Source organism: Arvicola amphibius, chromosome 2 (genome assembly GCF_903992535.2).
Source record: "Arvicola amphibius chromosome 2, mArvAmp1.2, whole genome shotgun sequence".
NCBI lineage: Eukaryota > Metazoa > Chordata > Mammalia > Rodentia > Cricetidae > Arvicola > Arvicola amphibius.
In genome coordinates, this window is record NC_052048.2 from 53,437,742 (window position 1) to 53,456,345 (window position 18,604).

Below are 18,604 nucleotides of genomic sequence, written 5' to 3' on the forward strand. Positions count from 1 at the left end.
GCTACTGTTCCAAGTGTGATCTTAGGACAAGCATTCTCTTGGGGGTTGCTAGACATGCAGCATCTTGGGTTCTGCCCTTCTGACTCCATCAGAAGCATGAGAAAATAGCATTCCTTTTGTAGTTTAATGTCCCAACTTCTCAGCTGATTGGTTGCAATGCTTTGTTCTCTGTGTGAGGGAGCCACCCCCAATGGGTTCATGCTAAGTGTCCATCTCTTGTTTCTCTTCCAGCCACATCAGCAGTGAGAGCTTCCTGTGTGACTGCCAGCTCAAGTGGCTGCCCCCATGGCTAGTGGGCAGGATGCTACAGGCCTTTGTGACAGCCACCTGTGCCCATCCAGAATCACTGAAGGGCCAGAGCATTTTCTCAGTGTTGCCGGACAGTTTTGTGTGTGGTAAGATTTTCTTTGAGATTTGATTTTTTGTTTGTTTGTTTGTTTGGTGGATGAAGGGCAGAGAGGCCAGAAGGAACTGCTCATTATGAGACTCATTCCTATGGCGGTAGTTAATGTAGTCCATGGTTACAGATTAGCTGCTGGGTGCAATTTATTTCCCACAGAAACCACATGTATTTACTGTATGATACCTCATTATGTGGTTCTTGGAGTACATGTATTTAATTAGAAGGAAGTAGGTTCAGCTACAAATCTAAATAATCGGTTACAGGAAGATAGTTCTAGACTTTTCAAAAGGGTCTGGTGCCTGGGTTTGGCTGTGAATTTATGCAGTGCATGAGGATGGGGTTTCAATGTGTATTTCTTTCCATCCCTAAGAGTGAGAGGTTAAACACAGGAAGAACGGGTCTCAGGAGAACAGCCACTGTAGTAAAAATAATTCCTTGATGTTGACTTGCACTCTTGCCGTTTGTCCAAACCACTGAAATGTGCACTGGTGAGAGTCTTTCTTCCATCTTTGTGAGCAGGGGTGGTCAGGATCCAAGTTTAGTTACAAAGAGCACAGAAAATGCAGAACAGCTGAAACACACATAGGCTAGCTCCGGCAGCACTAACATAACCACATAGATAAGAAAATGGATTCCAAGAACGAGAAGTCTTTTGTCTGGGTTGCTTTGAGCAGAAGTGGGGTGTGTGATCCTCTTGTCATTGGTTCCCTCGGCCTCACTGAGCTTCCAATCTCTTCCTGGACAGTGCTAGTTAGGACCCCATCCAGCAGCATGGATGTCCCAGAACCTCTTGTCCAACTTCTCTTCCTTTTCTTTATGACTGCCTGAGGTGAGACGAGTGTCCTCTTACCTACTCTTCCTCTCCTTCCACCACATCAGTTCCCAAAGTAGAATCTAGGGTTATGTAGAGAGTGCCCTAGTCACAGAAAAGCAGGTCCCACTTGTAAGGCCAGTACTAAGCAAGTCCACGGCCATTGACTTGTTTGGGCTTCCTGAAGTTAAGTGGTCACTGGCTCCCTCCATCATTCCTGCTGGAGGGCAGTCTTCTGTTTGCATGCAGCCATGGGACTCGGGGCAGGCTGTACCTGATCCCTAGCTGGTGGCTTTGTCACACTTGGTATCACAGCAGCAATCCCTCATAACCACTTATGAGAATCTTTGATGGAAATCAGAGGTTCAAATTCTTCTCAGTGTTTCCCACTTGTGTTTCTAAGAAATAGCAACGGCCACCTTACACAGTCTAGGAAGTTAGCATGAAGTTATGAAGTTAGGTGAGTGCAAGTAGAGCCCTTTGGTGCTGCACAGGAGCCTTACTGTGTAAACAGTACACTATGGGCTACTGGGCCCACCCCTGTGATACAGCTCAGGGGGCGGAGCAGCTCTGACCAAGTGCTTGCTGAGTGTTCCTCATAACAGCCCAAGCTGGAGCTACCCAGACCCCCGTGAAAGGCGGTAGGCAGGTAGCAATCCCGTTGGTCATCAGGTCAGTTAGTCCGTCTCGCAGCATGGATGGACTCTGACAGCGATCACACAAGTGCATGGAGTCACGTGGAATGCCTAGAGTAAGGGGAACTGCAGAGGCAGGAGGAAGACGTTACCAGTTCCTTTGGAATGGGAAGCAATGGAGATGGAGATAGATGGGGAAGAACTAAAAAGGACAGAAGTCTTCTCTGTTGGAGGTGACAAAAATGTTTAGGATTTGTGAAGATACTAAAAAAAAAAAAAAAAACCCCAAATCACTGAATTGTATATTTTACAAGGGTGGATTGTAGCTGAATAAAGCTTTTTAAGAGAAAATATAATTTACATACTGTAAACATCTACCTTCTGAAAATGGCTTTAGACTACTCAAAATTAATGCCATTATTACTACTCATTTTATATTTTTATCGTCTCTAAAAGAACCCCACCCCCATGCCATGAAGCTGCCCTTGTCCCAAGTCTATCCCTAAATCCCGTGAGGGCACCGGTCCAGTTCTGTCTCGGATCAGTCTGTTCTAGACAGCTGACATAAATAGTACTAAACAAAAATTTAGCTTGCACCTTCTGGCAAGATGTAACTCAGTTCTGCTTTGATGGTGCTGAGGTTTGAATTCAGGACCGCAGGCATGCTAGCCTAGCATTCTAGCCCTGAGTACGCGCCAGTGTAGTGTCCCTTAACATGTACTCACTTAGTGGACTATGGGCTGTTATATGGGTATACAGTGTATCTGTCTACCCATCAGATGCTAGGCATTAGGTTGTGAGTACTCTTTGGACCCTTTGAACAATGTGCTGCACACGGTCAGGTTTTTATGTAAGTTTTCTTGGGTTTATACCTAGAATAGAATTGCTGAATCTGTTTTCCCAAAGGTGCTTCATAACGCCATATACCTACTGACAATGTCTGGGGATTCTGCTGTCCATAGTGGCATTTGTTTTCCCTATGACTTAGCTGTGGAGTGCACTGTCCTGTGCTTACCGGATGAGTGCGTCTCTTTTGGAAATCTAGCTGCTCAAATAATTTGTCCATGTTGTGTCTCTGCTCTTTAGCTGTAAATGCTTTTTATAGTCCAGACTCTGATCATGGATATATTTGCCAGTATGCTCTCCTACTCCGTAAGGTCTTTTCATCTTCTTGACAGCCGCAGTGCAGAGTCTTAGGGTCTCCAGGAGTCTGGAGTTCTCCACTCTCTGCTGTTTGTGCTGTCACTGTCATTTTGAGAGCTACTGCCTCACACAGGGTTTGTGACACCTTACTCCTCTGCATTCTCCAAGGATTATAGAACTTCTGCGACTCCATATTTTCTCTTGTCAAGATTATTTTGAGGACTATGGGTCCCTTGCCATTTCTCTATAAGATAATAATTTGTAAATTTCTTTAATGTCGGCAACTAGGATTTTGGTATTTTACTGACCCTAGGTTAACCTGGGAGCATGGGCATCCTATTTGCATTGTCTTCCTGAAGCATAAACGTGGTGTTTCCATTTCTCAGCTTTTCCATTTATTTATTTTTCTTGTTATTCTTTCATTCTTGGGTTTGTAGTGTAAAAATGTTACTCTCACCTAGAAATGGAGATATAGTTAAGTGGGATAGTAACTGAAGTGCTGGATATGAAAAAGCAACTCAAGTTTGCATCATGGATTTTGTATTGCACAACTGTGCTGTTTGATACAATATATTCTGCTTGGTTTTTGTTTTGTTTGTAGATTTTTCTGTTGTATGCATGTGTATAGTGGCCAGAGGTAACCCTCAGATGTCATCCTCAGGAACTCTCTATGTGTGTGCAATTTACAGTGCTTAGAATTTTTTTTTTTTGGTGGTATTTAGATCTAGTTTGCAAGACTCGTCCAGAATACATGTAGCATAGGTCTGGAAGCATAGAATTCTCTACTGCAGATTGCCCTTTTCTTTTATCTATATCTGGAAATGTTTAAATTACTCCAACTTCGGAAGGTTATTTTTTTTTTTTTTGCTGGATATGGGGATTTTAGTTTATAATTTTTACGTAAGGACTTTGGGTGTGTGTTTCTACTGTCTTCAGCCTCCCTGATTTCTGATGAGAAGTTAACTGCTGGTGTTTTAGAGGATCCTTCTAATGTAATGAGTTGATCTGGGGCTGTTTTGGTATTTAACAGGTTGACCATGGTGCATCTTTATCACGGTGCTTCTGGATATAGCTCTCCAATATACTTGTAGCTCACTGAACCTGGGATGCATCTTTTCCGTCAGATTAGCATGCTTGGGCCCATGTCTCTGAAAACTTCGTCTTTGTCGTCGTGGTCTCCAGCTAATCTGCATGTTGCTGTTCTTCTTGATGCTGTGGCACAGGCCTCTGCCATCTACTCAGTGGTCATTTTTATTTGTTCTTGGCATAGATCTCCATTCATCTGTTTCGGGTTCATACTCTTCCGCCAGCTCAGTTCTGCGGTCAAGCCCCTCTGACTGATTTTTTTTTTTTTTTTTTTTTTGTAAAACTTCACTTATTCTACTTTAAAACTACATTTGGTTCCTTTTCATAATGTGTCTCCTTGTTAAGGTATTCATGGTCTTTAATTAGTACATAGAGTTCCCTTAGTTGACTATTTTTATAGTATGATATAAAAAATTCAGAATATAGGATTCTTTAGACAGTGTCTCCTGGCTGCCATTTTCTTATCTGTATATTTCCTACTTTTGTTGTTGCAGAGCGGGCGACAAAAACCAAATAGTCTGCCCACTGTGGGGATCATATATCTGCGTGCTGGCCTTCTGGGCTGGTTGCTGCCTTTTATTCCTGTTTGTTTAGCGCTATCTCCTCGGCCCATGCTGTAAAGCCTGTGCACCGCACAGCCCCTTGGGTTTCTGCTTGGTTATTTTAGTGATTAGCTAACAGCCGGACACAAACATCCTTACTGAGTCTCCTATCCCCTCCCCCAAGGTCCCCTTAAGTATTGGGTTTTGCCACCATTTTCTCTTTGTGCAAGCCCCCAGTCCAGTCACAGGAAAAGAATTAGAAACCTTTCCTGGGTGTTTGCATAGCTCATTAGACCATGTGGTCTTCTAAATTCTCAGGACTCTGTTGAAGGGAGGTTTTCATTGCCCGTTAATGGTATCTTTTTCACCTGATGCCCTTTGAGAGTTGCTAGGGCTGGGGTGGTCACCTAAAGAGCTGTGGGATTAAACAGTGGTGCTTCACCAGTCCATCAGTTGTTCAGCAGTAGGGTTTCCTCTGCCCTGCATACTCCTGCAAGCTCATAGAGTTCCCAGCTGCTCCAGTCAGTGATAGTTCTCTGTGGCACTGTTGAGGGAGCTAGTTCTTGCTGCTGGGTTTCAAGTTTGTCACAGATCTGGGAACATGGAAGGAGACTTGGGTATATGAAAACACTGTACTGCTCACTGTCCTGAGGTGTGGCTTTTTTCTTGCATCAGAAATCCATGAATTGTTATTAAGCGCATGGTTTTCCACACATGTGAACAAATTTATTTTTGTGTTATTTTCCTGTTTGAACAGTAGGATGTTTTTGAGTTCTGAAACTCGAAAGTGCATTGAACGTCTGTCGTTTGCAATTAGGTTTGCAAGTCTGACTGATGATACCTGGAGATTTTGTTTCAAGTGGGCCACACTGGCATAGCTGTCAAAAGGAAATACAGGCTGGTTTGATGAATTGAGTAGTCATGGGTTTATTTCTAGCCAAGGAGGCAGTGAGGCCTGAGAGCCATGGCACAGCCCTCACCATGTCTAGTGGAACTGTGCTGGATTGTGCCCAGAACTGACCCAGTTCCTTCTTAGCTTGACTAGCAAGCAGCCCGTGTACAGAGAGCAGCGTGCCTTATGGTTGGTTCTCTTCCCCAGATGACTTTCCAAAGCCACAGATCATCACCCAGCCTGAGACGACCATGGCTGTGGTGGGCAAGGACATCCGTTTCACGTGCTCGGCAGCCAGCAGCAGCAGTTCCCCGATGACCTTTGCCTGGAAGAAAGACAATGAGGTCCTGACCAATGCAGACATGGAGAACTTTGCACATGTCCGTGCACAGGATGGCGAAGTGATGGAGTATACCACTATCCTGCACCTCCGTCACGTCACGTTCGGACACGAGGGCCGCTACCAGTGCGTCATCACCAACCACTTCGGCTCCACATACTCACACAAGGCCAGGCTCACTGTGAATGGTAGGCAGTGTCATCTTGTGCTTCTCCAGCACGGAGTCCAAACTGTGCTCTCGGTTGACTGTGATTGGTGCAAGGAGACAAAAGCTGCTATGGGGTACATTTCTTTGTACCATTCCTTGGGTTTGTCCTAGACCAAGTTTTACACATTGAATCATTCTTTTTAATTTGGGGTAGGTTAAAGTCCATTTACGTAAAGTGACATTGTGGAGTTAAGCCTTGTTATTTTTATCTGTTCATTGTCTTCCATAAACCAAGAGATGTGGTTTCCAGACTCCAAGCATCTCTGGATCCTGAGGAAGCTTCTGCCCTCAGAATAGATGCAAAGCAGATTGGGACAAGTGCCAGTCCCCATTCCTCTAGACAAGTGTGACCCTTTAATTCAGTTCATGCTGTGGTGACCCCTAACCATAAAATTATTTTCATTACTATTTTATAACTGTAATTTTGCTACTGTTACGAATCATAATGTAAATACTTTTGGAGATAGAGGTTTGCCCAAGGGTCCGAGACTCACATGTTGAGAACCACTGCTCTAGAGGATATGGAGTTAGGTGTGAGTTGAGCCCCTGGCTCGATGGTCCAGTGTGCAGGGAAGTTGTGACAAGGCCCTCTTACTCAAAAGCCAGCCTTTCAGCCGTTAAGGTGGCTTTCTTTTGGAGTACTGTTTGATGTTGTGTGAGGAGTGAAGTCAGCATGAATAGGCAAGCCTTCCATATCAGGCTGATGAATTGGCTTGTGGGTGGCCTGAAGCACGGCCTCCATCCTCCAGTACCTGTAAGCTAGTCTCTGCCACAGCCGGGCAGATTGTCGGGGTTCGCCTGAAAGAGCCTGGGTGTTTCCTAGAGACTGAGGCAGCTGGTAAGACTCCCACAGTGGCTTGGACACCAAGTCTGGACACTGTCTACTATGTCAGCATTGATAGCAAAGCTATATAGGCTAGTCAACTTCATATTTCTGCCTAGGCGTGAAATAGGTCATAGGTCCATCCGTGTGGGTTTCCTCTAGAGGGCTGAGCTAGACCATTTGTTTCTCTATGGTGAAGACATGCAGCTTTCCCCTAAGAGCAGATGAGTTGTTGCCCAGCTCTCTTCAGACAGCTACCTAGAGCAGGCCCGCCCCAGACCTCTACTTCTGGAGGATCCCTGTATAGTAACTATTGTGGAAGTACAAGAGGCAGAATGCTTTGAGTAGTTAGCACCGTCCTACAACACAGCAAGGCTTTAAGTGTAATAAGTGCAGAGTTGTGCCTGGGATAGGGAGACGGTGGAGTAGCAATGAGCTGGAGCCTGAGCCCAGTGGGGGTCTCCTTTTGCATGCAGCCATCCCATATAACTTTACCTATATTTTTTCCCCCAGTGTTGCCGTCATTCACCAAAATTCCCTATGACATTGCCATTCGGACTGGCACCACAGCTCGCCTTGAGTGTGCTGCCACAGGCCACCCTCACCCCCAGATTGCATGGCAGAAGGATGGAGGCACTGATTTCCCTGCGGCTCGTGAGCGACGCATGCATGTCATGCCAGATGATGATGTGTTCTTCATCACTGATGTGAAGATAGATGACATGGGGGTCTACAGCTGTACTGCCCAGAACTCGGCTGGCTCTATTTCAGCAAATGCTACCCTGACTGTTCTAGGTTCGCTAATGATAGTGTATGTGGTGGGGTGGGATGGGGGTAAAACTCAAGTATTGGAGGCATCTGCTTTCTGGAATAAGTGTGGTAGACTCTTTGTACCTAGTTTGAAATTTGGGGCTGCTTTTCAGTAAGTTTTTCTGGCTCATAAAAGACAATGAGCAAGAACTTTAGTCTTGATAGTACTCAGCTGTATGTCTGAGTAAGGATCCCTCTGTGTGGGGGGTGAGTGGGTATGATCTTGGCAGCAGTAGTGAGTGACGCAGGTCTACAATAGGACAGTTTAGTGTGAGGTAAGGCTTTAGGTCTTTGCTATGTTGAGGCCATTCCTAAAATGGCAAGGAGGATTTAGTCTCATTTGGTCTTCTGAAAAGCTTGGAGCACCCATAAAAGATCTCAGATGGCATTTCATTACTACATGGGATTGTCTCCTGTCTGGAAAACAAGTTGACCCCCAGCAAGCAGAGTGGGGACTGTTTGCCAAGAGCAAGCAAGCCCCGTAGAATAAATGTGCAATCTCCGCTGCCTTCCTGCAGAAACTCCATCCTTGGCAGTGCCTTTGGAAGACCGTGTGGTAACTGTGGGAGAAACAGTGGCCCTTCAGTGCAAAGCAACTGGGAGTCCCACGCCGCGCATCACCTGGCTTAAGGGAGGTCGCCCGCTGAGCCTCACCGAGCGGCACCATTTTACTCCAGGCAACCAGCTGCTGGTTGTTCAGAACGTCATAGTAGAGGATGCAGGCCGGTATACCTGTGAGATGTCTAATCCCCTGGGCACCGAGCGAGCACACAGCCAACTGAGCATTTTGCCCACCCCCGGCTGCCGGAAGGATGGGACCACCATAGGCATCTTCACCATTGCTGTGGTCTGCAGCATCGTGCTTACCTCGCTGGTGTGGGTGTGCATCATATACCAGACCAGGAAGAAGAGTGAGGAGTACAGCGTCACCAACACAGGTCAGCAGTGTGGCACTAACACTAACACACGTTAGCAGTGTGGCACTAACACTAACACAGGTCAGCAGTGCGGCAGGCTCTTCAGGGGGAGCGAAAGTAGTGGATGATGCTAGGCCTGAGGCTTTGCCTAGAACCTAAGTGACTGCTAGGATTCTGTCTGTAGAGTTGAGGTGTTGCCCTCCCCCCCCCACACACACAACATGTTAACTCTGAAGGACATAACAGGAAATTGAAACACTCTCAAATTCAAGCACCTGCTGGCCCCTGCAGTTTCTGGTCTCCATGGCGATTCAGAGGCATCCGGGCCCTGCCTATTGTCATGAATCAGGTTGTTTCCAAGCTCTCACAGCCTTGGGATTTTGTTAGGTCCTCCATCTTTGTGGAGTAAGGCATCTGACTGCCGCGGTTTTTACAACAGGATGGAAAGGAGGTTAAGCAGCAGTGCTGAGTCTGTGCGGAGCTCTCAGGCCACTGCTGTGTGACCGCACATGCGTATCTGTATTGGTGTGGCAGCAGCCTGTTGTTTCATCGTCATGTCTTCTTGCAGATGAAACGATCGTGCCTCCAGATGTGCCCAGCTACCTCTCCTCACAGGGAACCCTTTCTGACCGGCAGGAAACTGTGGTCAGGACGGAAGGTGGTCATCAGGCCAGTGTGCACATTGAAAGCAATGGTAAGTTCAAGAACAGTGGAACAGTCTGATCTGACTATGTCCTGGACGCGGCTTTACCTCCTCGCCGGGGTAGGTTGGGCACCTGTGTCATATGTGGCGAACCAGGTCTTTGACAGATGTTTTGCTTTGGATCTGGTGTGTACAAGTACTGTGGTTTTAACATCTGGTTGTCCAGAAGTCCCTACACTGGGCACTATGTCTTCAATCAAGAGAGGATTGCCAGAAAGAGTAGATGCCAAGAACATTCCAGGTCCTGGACCAGCTTTACAGTACTGTTGGTGCTTTGCATGTGGTGGTTCAATCAACCACAGACTGAAAATTCAGGAAAGAAAAGTTGTGTCTGTAGTGAATATGCAGGTTTCCCACTGTTCCTGGGTACTGTTAGTAGAGATGTCGTAAGGTCTGCCACAGACGTACAGTTTATGTGCAGACAGCATCATTTTACAGAAAGGACTTGACCATCCTTGGATTTGGGCATCTCTGAGGAGCATAGGAACCAATCCCCGGTGGGTGCCAACGGATGGGTGCCGGGAAAGCGCTGTGGCCTGTCCGCAAGAGGCTGAGAAACCTAAAAAGCTTCTGAACTGTAAGGGGCTTCATTTCAGGTGTGTGTCTGAGAGACTCGAGCCTCTTCCCAGAGGTTGACGTGCACAGCATTACATGCCGGCAGCCCAAGCTGTGTGCTGGATACACTAGAGAGCCCTGGAAAGTGATGGAGAAAGCCGACAGGACCGCTGCTGCACACACAGCAGGTAGGAATCACGGCGACAGGGAAAGCCATTGGTTTTGACACTGAAATAGGAGTAAGCTGAGGAGCAGCACATCACTGGTCTCATACTGTCTCCGAATTGTATTCAGAAAACAAACCGGAAGCTCTGGCTTCTTTTGATTTCAGAGTCCTGTGTGTCTTCGGTAAGTCTGGTGTGGTGAGCACAAGTGTGAGTTTCCTTAAATTTGTAAGGAGCTTACAGGGCAAGGCCCACAAATCATGGAAGTTAGCATCCTTGCACCCAGACTGTCTTGTCTTGTCTAGACAAGATTTCACTTTGTAGCCCAGGCTGTCTTCAGCCTTCTGAGATGCTAGGATTATAGCATGGGCTACGATACGCAGCCATTGGACAGAGGTTGGTGTGTCTTCCTCAGTCACTCTCCACCTTACGTACTGAGCAGAGCCTCTCTCACTTAAAGCCCAGTGCTCACTGATCAGTTACTCTAGCTAGCCAGCTTGCTCCAGGATTTCCTGCCTCTGCTTCCCAAGCCCTAGATTACAGATGGGCCGCCATGCTGCCTGGCATGTCCGGGAGTCTGGGGACCTGAACTCTGATCCTTATGCTCTTCAAGCACTTTACCTGCTGAGCCAACTCCCAGCCCCACTACCTGGAGTCTTTAAGGCTTAATGTCTGACTGTTGAGAAGATTCACCACTATGCGATGCCTAATGCAAATCTTCCCTTTTACTTTCCCTTCATTTTTCCTGTGATCAGAGTGTGCACTCTAAATTAATTTCATGTGCTCACTTAAGCACAAAAGACCAGGACTTGGTGTGGGCCCAGTTCCTCTCCATGTGTACATTCCAGGGAAGGACAGGGTGATTATAGTGGTAAACAGGACCCAGGCCTCTGAGAGGGGATGGGGACTTCAGTGGCTCTGGTTCCCATTGACCTTTGGCTCTGTGCTTCATTCAGCACACAATGGCTCTGCTGTATGCGGTGACTGCAGTACTGACACGGATAGTCAGCCCAAGGAACAAGCCTTCCATCCCCAGCCTGTGTCCAGAGAGAGTGGACGGCCAGGTACACCGAGCAGCCAAGAGCTCAGGCAGCATGACCTGGAATACTCTTCACACCATCCTTACACTGGGACTGCTGACGGGTCTCACACCCACTCTGGAGGATCCCTCTATCCGAGTAACCATGACAGAATACTTCTGTCTCTGAAGAACAAGGCAGCATCCCCAGATGGGAAAGGTAAGTATCGTGTTAAGAAGCATGTCTGCCATGGGCTGGGAGCCCAAATGGGGTTAATGTGCACAGGCTAACGTGCCCTCATGTTTTCTTAAACAGGAGATTCCTCTTGGACTTTAGCAAAGTTACATGCACCAGACTCCATAGACCTACAGCCTTCTCCTACGTTAACTTCAGGCAGCCCAGAGCTCATAGAAGATGCCCTATCTACTGAAGCCCAGCACTTGCTTGTTTCCAACGGCCACCTCCCCCAGGCCTGTGACTCTAGTCCTGAGTCTGTGCCACTGCCAGGACAGCTCACTGGGAAACGGAGGGGACCATTGTTGTTGGCACCGAAAAGCTAGGCTTCATCTACCTCAGCTCGTCTAAAGCAACCGTTACAGGAAAGAGGTAGGAGAAGCTGTGGGAAGTTTGTGTCCGAACAGCAGTCATCTGGACATAGTTTTAGCTTCCGTGTGGAGTGTCAGTTGGCATCTGGAGCACAGAAATGCAAGACTGTTTGTGTACAAAAGGCAGGAAAAGTATTTGATACCATTGTACATAAGAGTTTTCAGAGATTTCATATATATTATATATCTTTTACAGAGACTATTTTAATCCTTAGCGCATGGGTCCCGCCTTCAGTGATATTTTCACATTAGGTTGCTGTCTAATTTTGGAGAGGGTCAAGAATAGTTCTGGTGCCTTAATGCACAGCTGAAATTCAGGTAAAACCACATTAGCTGTTGCTGGTGGTTGGGAAGGAGGGCATTTTGGCTGTGTGCTCACTTAGTCAGATTCATGTGTGTTGGCCAGACCTGGGCAGCTGTTCTCTGGCCTCATAGAGTGGGACGCACATGTCACTTGCCTTTCTTCTGGGTTCAGGGTCTGTCTTTGAGGAAGAGGTTGAGGGCTGTTAATCCACCAAAAGCAATGGCTCGGAACAATTAAGCACTGCCTTTTGTCTTTGTAACTCACTTGGTAAAGCAATGTCTTGTCTCCTTCAATGGGTCTTTTGGAGCTTATTAAGGCAGAGGCTGCCAGTGTGGGTGCACCTGTGGATTTTCCCATAGTGAGGTTTAGTTCTGCCAATACAGCATTGCAGTGGGGGATAAAAGTAGTTCACTTCTAGGCCAGCTGATTTCTGCCCAGCAGGCCTGTCCACAACGTTCCCTCATATAGTGAAACTGGGCTTGGCCTATACAAGACTGAGTCCCAGGCCTGGGTGTATTTGCACTTTGGGGCCCTGTTGCTAACCATCTTGTGAGTGCCAATGTGTAATTCAGTAAAAACTACATGGAAGCAAACTCAGTCTTTAAAATCCCTGAAAGCTGAAGGGAAGTGTTGACACAGTGATGGCCTGAGACAGCGTACTGCCATGTCATAGGTCATCACTGTGCCCCAGGACAAAGCACAGAAGTTTATTCTCCACACTTGGCTGATTAATGTTACTTCCACAAAATATGTGAATTTGCTGCTTCTGAGAGGCAATGTGAAAGAGGAAGTATTACTTTTTATGTACAGAGTTATTTATTTATAGAAATTTTGGTACAGTGTACATTGAAAACATGTAAGATATTGAAGTGTCTAACAAATGGCATTAAAGTGTCTTTAATAAAGGTTCATTTATAAATACTAAGTGTGTGCTATGGTCATTGTTCTAAGTACAGTTATTCTGCTTTTTAATATTCTTTTTCCCCAAAGGGAGACTACTTAAGACAGAGCATCACAGACTACATTCCTTGCTCGGATGGATGGCTCACTAACTTTTTGCCACCTGGAGCTGGTTAGTTAAGCCTTGTGCTCCCCGAATATGCTCCCCCTGCAGCAGTGCTGCTTGCACACACCACGAGGACAAAGGAACAGCTCTAGCTGGCCCTTCTGAGAGGACAGTGGTGGTCATGGGGCTTCATGTCCCGCTTGGGCCCACCCACTCAGTCACTGGTGCTGCAGCTGTCTCACACTAGGGATTTTGGGGCACTCTGCTGTAAAATAATATAATCATGTGTTTTTATATGAGAAATACAAGGGTAATTAAAAACACCAGTCTCCTTACCAGAAAGAATGTATGCTATGCACCTGCAGTTCATGGTTTTTAAACAAAGCTATAATCTTACACAATAGGAATTAGCCCAGGGGAGAAGCACCCACACTCACATTTCCTGCCCCAGCCTCCTTCCTTTTCCCAGTCGAGCCATTTGCTTGCATTTTAGTGACTCAGTAGACAGCGGGAGGCAGAGGACTGACCAAACAGAAGGCTGAAGTATTTATTCAGGGGTGGCGATGCTGGTCTGGAGGTCCACCGAGGATAGTTTCCAGGGACGACACTGCAGCGTCGACTTTGCCGTCACAGGAAGGCAGGGGCTGCACATCAGCCCTCTTCTCCAGGGACACACAGTGTCTGCTCATGGGCTCTTCCTGCCCACTTCTAACAGTAAGCTGCGGGTCTGGTCGTAGGCACCCAGAAAGATGAAGCCGCCCATGCTGATTGCTGCCATTCGTGGGACGACACCTGCAAATAACCTAGGAACAGAAACCATGGTTTGCTCACTTGAGCACACCCACTTGTCAAATCCCTCAGTCACTTAACAGTGGTCTCCTTCCTCTCAGAAGACCACTAAGTACACTCCCAAGTATGCATGAGAACCTGGAGCCCAGTCTAGCATGGCTGAGTGCTAGGCTGTCTACCTGGGAGCTCTCATGTAGACGGAACCACTGTCCCAACATTGTGCTCTAAAAATGGAGTCAAAGGGACAAATCTGAGGCCAGGCTGGGAAGGGTATATCCCAGTGGGACATCTGAGGAGCCTCTGGGTCTCAGTTCAGGGAAGCAAAACAAGTTCTTAAACAGTTCAGCTATCTTCTTGTCCTGGTGACTCAGCTGTACTTTGTTGTTGGAGTTCCCAAATGTGATTCTACAAGACGGAAATGCATCTCGTTCAGGCTACATAAGGACACCAGAGGCACAAACCTGTGATGAAGGGGGAGCACCTCACACATGGCAGTCCTGGAAACTCCAGTGTTCCATCCCAGTCCAATCAGAACTGTGGTGTTAGCGACCCACTCTCTAGATCAGTAGTTCTCAACCTTCCTAATGATGTGAACCTTTAATACAATTTCTCATGTTGTGGTGACCCTCCAACCATAAAATTCTTATTGCTACTTCACAGTTGTAATTGTGCTGCTGTTAGGAATCATAATGTATATTTGTGTTTTTTGATGGTCTTAGGCAACCCCCCCCCCAAAAAAAAGGGTCACAACCCATAGGTTGAGAAGAAATATTCTAGAGGTTCAGATATTCTTCAAATATCCACTGTGACATTACTGAAAAAAAGTAATCTACTAATGATCTCATCTGGCTAGATAAGCCAGCACTGTAAAACCAGTAGAACAGCATGCAGCTGAACAGAACACAGCAGAAGAAGCAGGCCTGGCCCAGCCATAAAAGGTTACAGGTCTGTGTGCCAGGCTGTTGGACACGGGACACGGTCTAGGCTGTAAATAACTGATTTCTGCAGAGGAGGGAGAGGCGGGAGGGGCAGAAGACCTCTTATTTCTACTGAAACCTTGCTGCCCAGAAAAGTGCTTTCATATGCAGAAAGACAAAGTTGGAAATCAGAACTTAGGCTGGTGAGGTGGTTAAAGATGCTGGCCGTCAAGCCTGATGACTCAAGCTCAATCCCTGGAGAAAGAGCGAACCAGTTATCACAGGTTGTTTGATGTCCATGTGTGCACACTAGTGGGGAGACTTGGGGTGTACGGCAACTGTTTTGTTATGCCAGGGAATCCCTGCGGGATACACAGCCCCCTCATCCTACATAATCACTGAAGTAGTCTTCTCCCCACCCTTTATCTGGCACCTCACGGGAAAGCAAGGACTTTATATCACGGGGCCCCTTTTGATAAGCCATTTAGGGAGCTGGAGAGGTGGCGTAGAGGGTAAAATGCTGCAGTGCCGGCATGAGGACCTGCATTCTAGAACCCATGTAAAGCTGGATGTGGCGGCCCCAGAGTGGAGACTCAGAAGACAGCCAAGAATTTAAATTACCTTTCAGCGCTAAGGTTGGGTCAGAACCAACATCCACCCTTGACCTGTTTTTCCTTCTCTCCTCTGCCTGTAGTTTTGACATTGCTTAGTTTTAGTCGCTGTGTGCCGTGGCCTGGGCGGGGAAGGCTGGTCCTTGCGTCAGCGCTGGGGCAATGCCCCCGCCACTGTGCCATCCTTGTAACCACTTTCTCAACGCTGGCAATGGCTGCAGCTCTACAGCACCGTGGTCAGAGGCTTGGCTGAGTCACCACAGACGCTAACATGTGGAAATGAGACTGAAATCTGGCAGGTGGCCTTTATGATGTCGAAAGCCACTGTCCCCAGCTGCTGCTTCTGTGGGCCAGCCACTGCTTATCTAAGAGGACTCCCAAACAATGTACATGGGATTCACAGCCCATTTCCCTCCTCCATTTCTTTGTTCAGAGTCGAATTAGTTCCCAAATGAAAAACTATCGTGTCTTATTTCCTCAGAAGGTGTCAGCCGTGTCACTGCAAATGCTCCCACCATGCCGACCCTGTGCTCTGAGACATCAGGAGTCTGTCAGTCTGTCCTGTCCACCAGATCCCTGTATCTCAGACCATTGGAGCGGGACATTCAGTAAAGCCACTGGCTACCACTTTCAGCTGGAAAACCCAAACAACACAATAGGTTTGCTCTCTGGCAAAAGCCTGACCACATTCCCCGACCATCAGACAGCTGAAATTGAAAACACCGAAGTTACACAAAAACACAACCAATGACCTACTTTGGCATGGGGATGAGACAGGCAGCAGGGCCCGGTGAAGAGGCTGAGGGTAGGCAGGGCTCAGCTATGTATACAGTGCTGCTTTTACCCAGCCATCCCAGCGCTAGCTCACCCTGCCTCTCCAAAGGAGGCTGCTGAGGACTCCGCACAGCATATCAAGAAGGTTCCATGTAGAAAATCCTTCTTTGCTAACATATCAGCATTTGCACAGCTTCAGAACAACTATATGGGTGTAGAGTAGCAGCTGTTTAGGACATAAAGCAAGATAGTCTGAAGCACGTGGAGCTGGAGAGAAATATGCAAGTCTGAAGAGCCAAGCTTAGGTCCTCAACACCCACATAAAAGCGAGGTGCAGTGACATACACCTGTAGCCAGCACACCGGGGACAGGTAGATCCGGGGCTCACCGGAGAGCTACTGTAGCCAAAATGGTGAGCTCGAGGTTCTGAGAAAGAGACTCTAAAAAACAAGATAGAGCCTGATGAAGAAGACACCCAACCCCAACTTCTGGCATCTACATGCACACACGTGGGCAATACACCTGTTTGCATATCATATGCAAAGTGAAAAAGATTGAGGTTCTTAGCTATTAACACAGAGCAATACTGCCCAGCTGAGGCCAGCCACAGTGGAACTGCCAGTACAGTTGTGAGCTGGGTAACACTTCAGAGAAAAGCAGACTGCACAGCAGGTCCTGCTGGCCCTGTAGGATGAGGATGTGGCTGGAAATAGTTTTTTTCTGTTTGTATATCTCCAGATACACAAACATTTACTGCTGTTACAACTATCCATAATTTCCAAGACAGTCTCATGTTGTACTTGCAGCTACTATTCCCCAGGTGTGTGTCACACCATCTACATTTGTGTGAGCATTACAGTGACAAAACTGTCCATCAGTAAAACAAACCTATAGATGCAGAGCAAATCCCATCACACGGCGTGGCTACCAATGGTTCTTAAAAGTGGTTACAAGGGTTGGAGAGATGGCTCAACAGTTAAGAGCACTGGCTGTTCTTCCAGAGGTCCTGAGTTCAATTCCCAGCAACCACATGGTGGCTCACAACCATCTGCAATGAGATCTGGTGCCCTCTTCTGGCCTGCAGGCATACATGGAGGCTGAACACTGTGTACATAAAAAAAGACTACAGCTTAAAAAAAAGAAGTTGCTACAAACACCCAGCCCCACTTTCTTCTAACTCACTTGCATGTCTACATTTTCTTCTAACTCACTTGCATGTCTATACTGTGTGAGAACTTATTTGTATCAATGCTGGAGCCCAAATATAGCTGAGGTTATACATTTGCACGTCATCCATGGCAGGCACAAAGATCTGAGGAAGAGCCAGGGAAGAGGAGGAAGAGGAAGAAGAAGTCAGCTAAGGGCCAACTTCGTCCTTACCCTGCTAGTCCCTGTGTGCGCCACACCGCATGCATGGCCGAGAGCACATTCCCGACAGCAGTGCTGGAGCCCGCCTGCAGAAGACAGCAAAGACAGGGCTGTTACCTCCCAGTACTCTGAACAGGCTCCCCTCACCCACCTTCAAGGCACACTTGCGTTGGCTTGGAAATCTTGCCTACGTTCAGAGAGGCAGACAAACCCCTCAGGGAAGCCGCTTCTCAGCGCTCACCCAGGAACCAATGGCAACTGTTCAACAGAGAGCCGATGGGTGGGGTGGGGTCTCACTATAAAGCCTGACAGGAATAAGGAATGCCATTTTCAGTTTTAAAATCACCCCATTCTCAGAGCTGGTCCTGTCCACCTATGGACTAGAATTCTGCTCACGCTGCTCTGCTTCCTGCAGACCTGGACTCGGAGAGAATGCTCGGTTCAAATATGTTACTGAAATTCCTTAAAGCTCAGCCTGGAGCTTGTTTTGTTGTTTTTAACAATTCTGACAACTGTCTTTTCTGGTCACAGCCAACCATAACTAAATTCTGAGTCTGCAGATTAGCTTCCGAAGAACATGAAGCCAGTCAAGTTCTCGAGTCTTAGGTCTGAAAACAGTCGCAGGCAGAGGCCCTCAGGTCTGCAGCTGTGGGAATGCTTGTGAAACGGCAGCAAGCTACACACAGCTCCCTCACAGTGACAGTGCTCACTCCCAATGTCGGTGTCTCCAAGGGTCTCTGAACACTGCATCCCTAAAGCTCTGCCTGATAGCAGATACGGCATCAAATCTGCATTATTGATACTCACCTTGGCCAGCATGATCCTTGTCTTAGCCACATCCAAAGGTGTAGTAACCGCAGCTGCAAAGCCACCTGTGTGCGAGACCCAACAGTCGTGAGACATCTAGACAGCATCCTCGCCATTTCTACACCTGGAGTCACAGGACTGGCAGTCATGTCTTTGTCATGCCTACTTGACTGTGTTGAGAACGGTGCACACATGAAGAATTTAATCTACTTGACTGTGTTGAGAACGGTGCACACATGAAGAATTTAATCTACTTGACTGTGTTGAGAACGGTGCACACATGAAGAATTTAATCTACTTGACTGTGTTGAGAACGGTGCACACATGAAGAATTTAATCTACTTGACTGTGTTGAGAACGGTGCACACATGA

At 47.2% G+C, this 18,604-nt stretch overlaps 2 protein-coding genes across 7 annotated transcripts in view; one reads left to right on the forward strand and one right to left on the reverse strand.

The window, feature by feature from the left end:
- Positions 1–12,885, forward strand: part of Lrig1 (leucine rich repeats and immunoglobulin like domains 1) — a 102,473-nt gene extending 89,588 nt beyond the window's left edge. The window contains 8 exon segments of the mRNA XM_038318403.1: positions 232–395; positions 5,720–6,040; positions 7,397–7,678; positions 8,212–8,631; positions 9,179–9,304; positions 9,910–10,056; positions 10,989–11,270; positions 11,367–12,885. Of these exon segments, the coding sequence (XP_038174331.1) occupies positions 232–395; positions 5,720–6,040; positions 7,397–7,678; positions 8,212–8,631; positions 9,179–9,304; positions 9,910–10,056; positions 10,989–11,270; positions 11,367–11,611 (1,987 nt within the window). The 3' untranslated portion in view covers positions 11,612–12,885.
- Positions 12,886–13,486: 601 nt separating this feature from the next.
- Slc25a26 (solute carrier family 25 member 26) overlaps positions 13,487–18,604 on the reverse strand; it is a 112,800-nt gene continuing 107,682 nt past the window's right edge. For all 6 annotated transcript variants that reach the window (XM_038318401.2, XM_038318398.2, XM_038318397.2 and 3 more), the window contains 3 exons: positions 18,233–18,297; positions 17,438–17,511; positions 13,487–13,769 (listed from right to left, as the gene is read on the reverse strand). In XM_038318401.2, the coding sequence (XP_038174329.1) occupies positions 13,652–13,769; positions 17,438–17,511; positions 18,233–18,297 (257 nt within the window). In that variant the 3' untranslated portion in view covers positions 13,487–13,651. The remainder of the gene's footprint in view (positions 13,770–17,437; positions 17,512–18,232; positions 18,298–18,604) is intronic.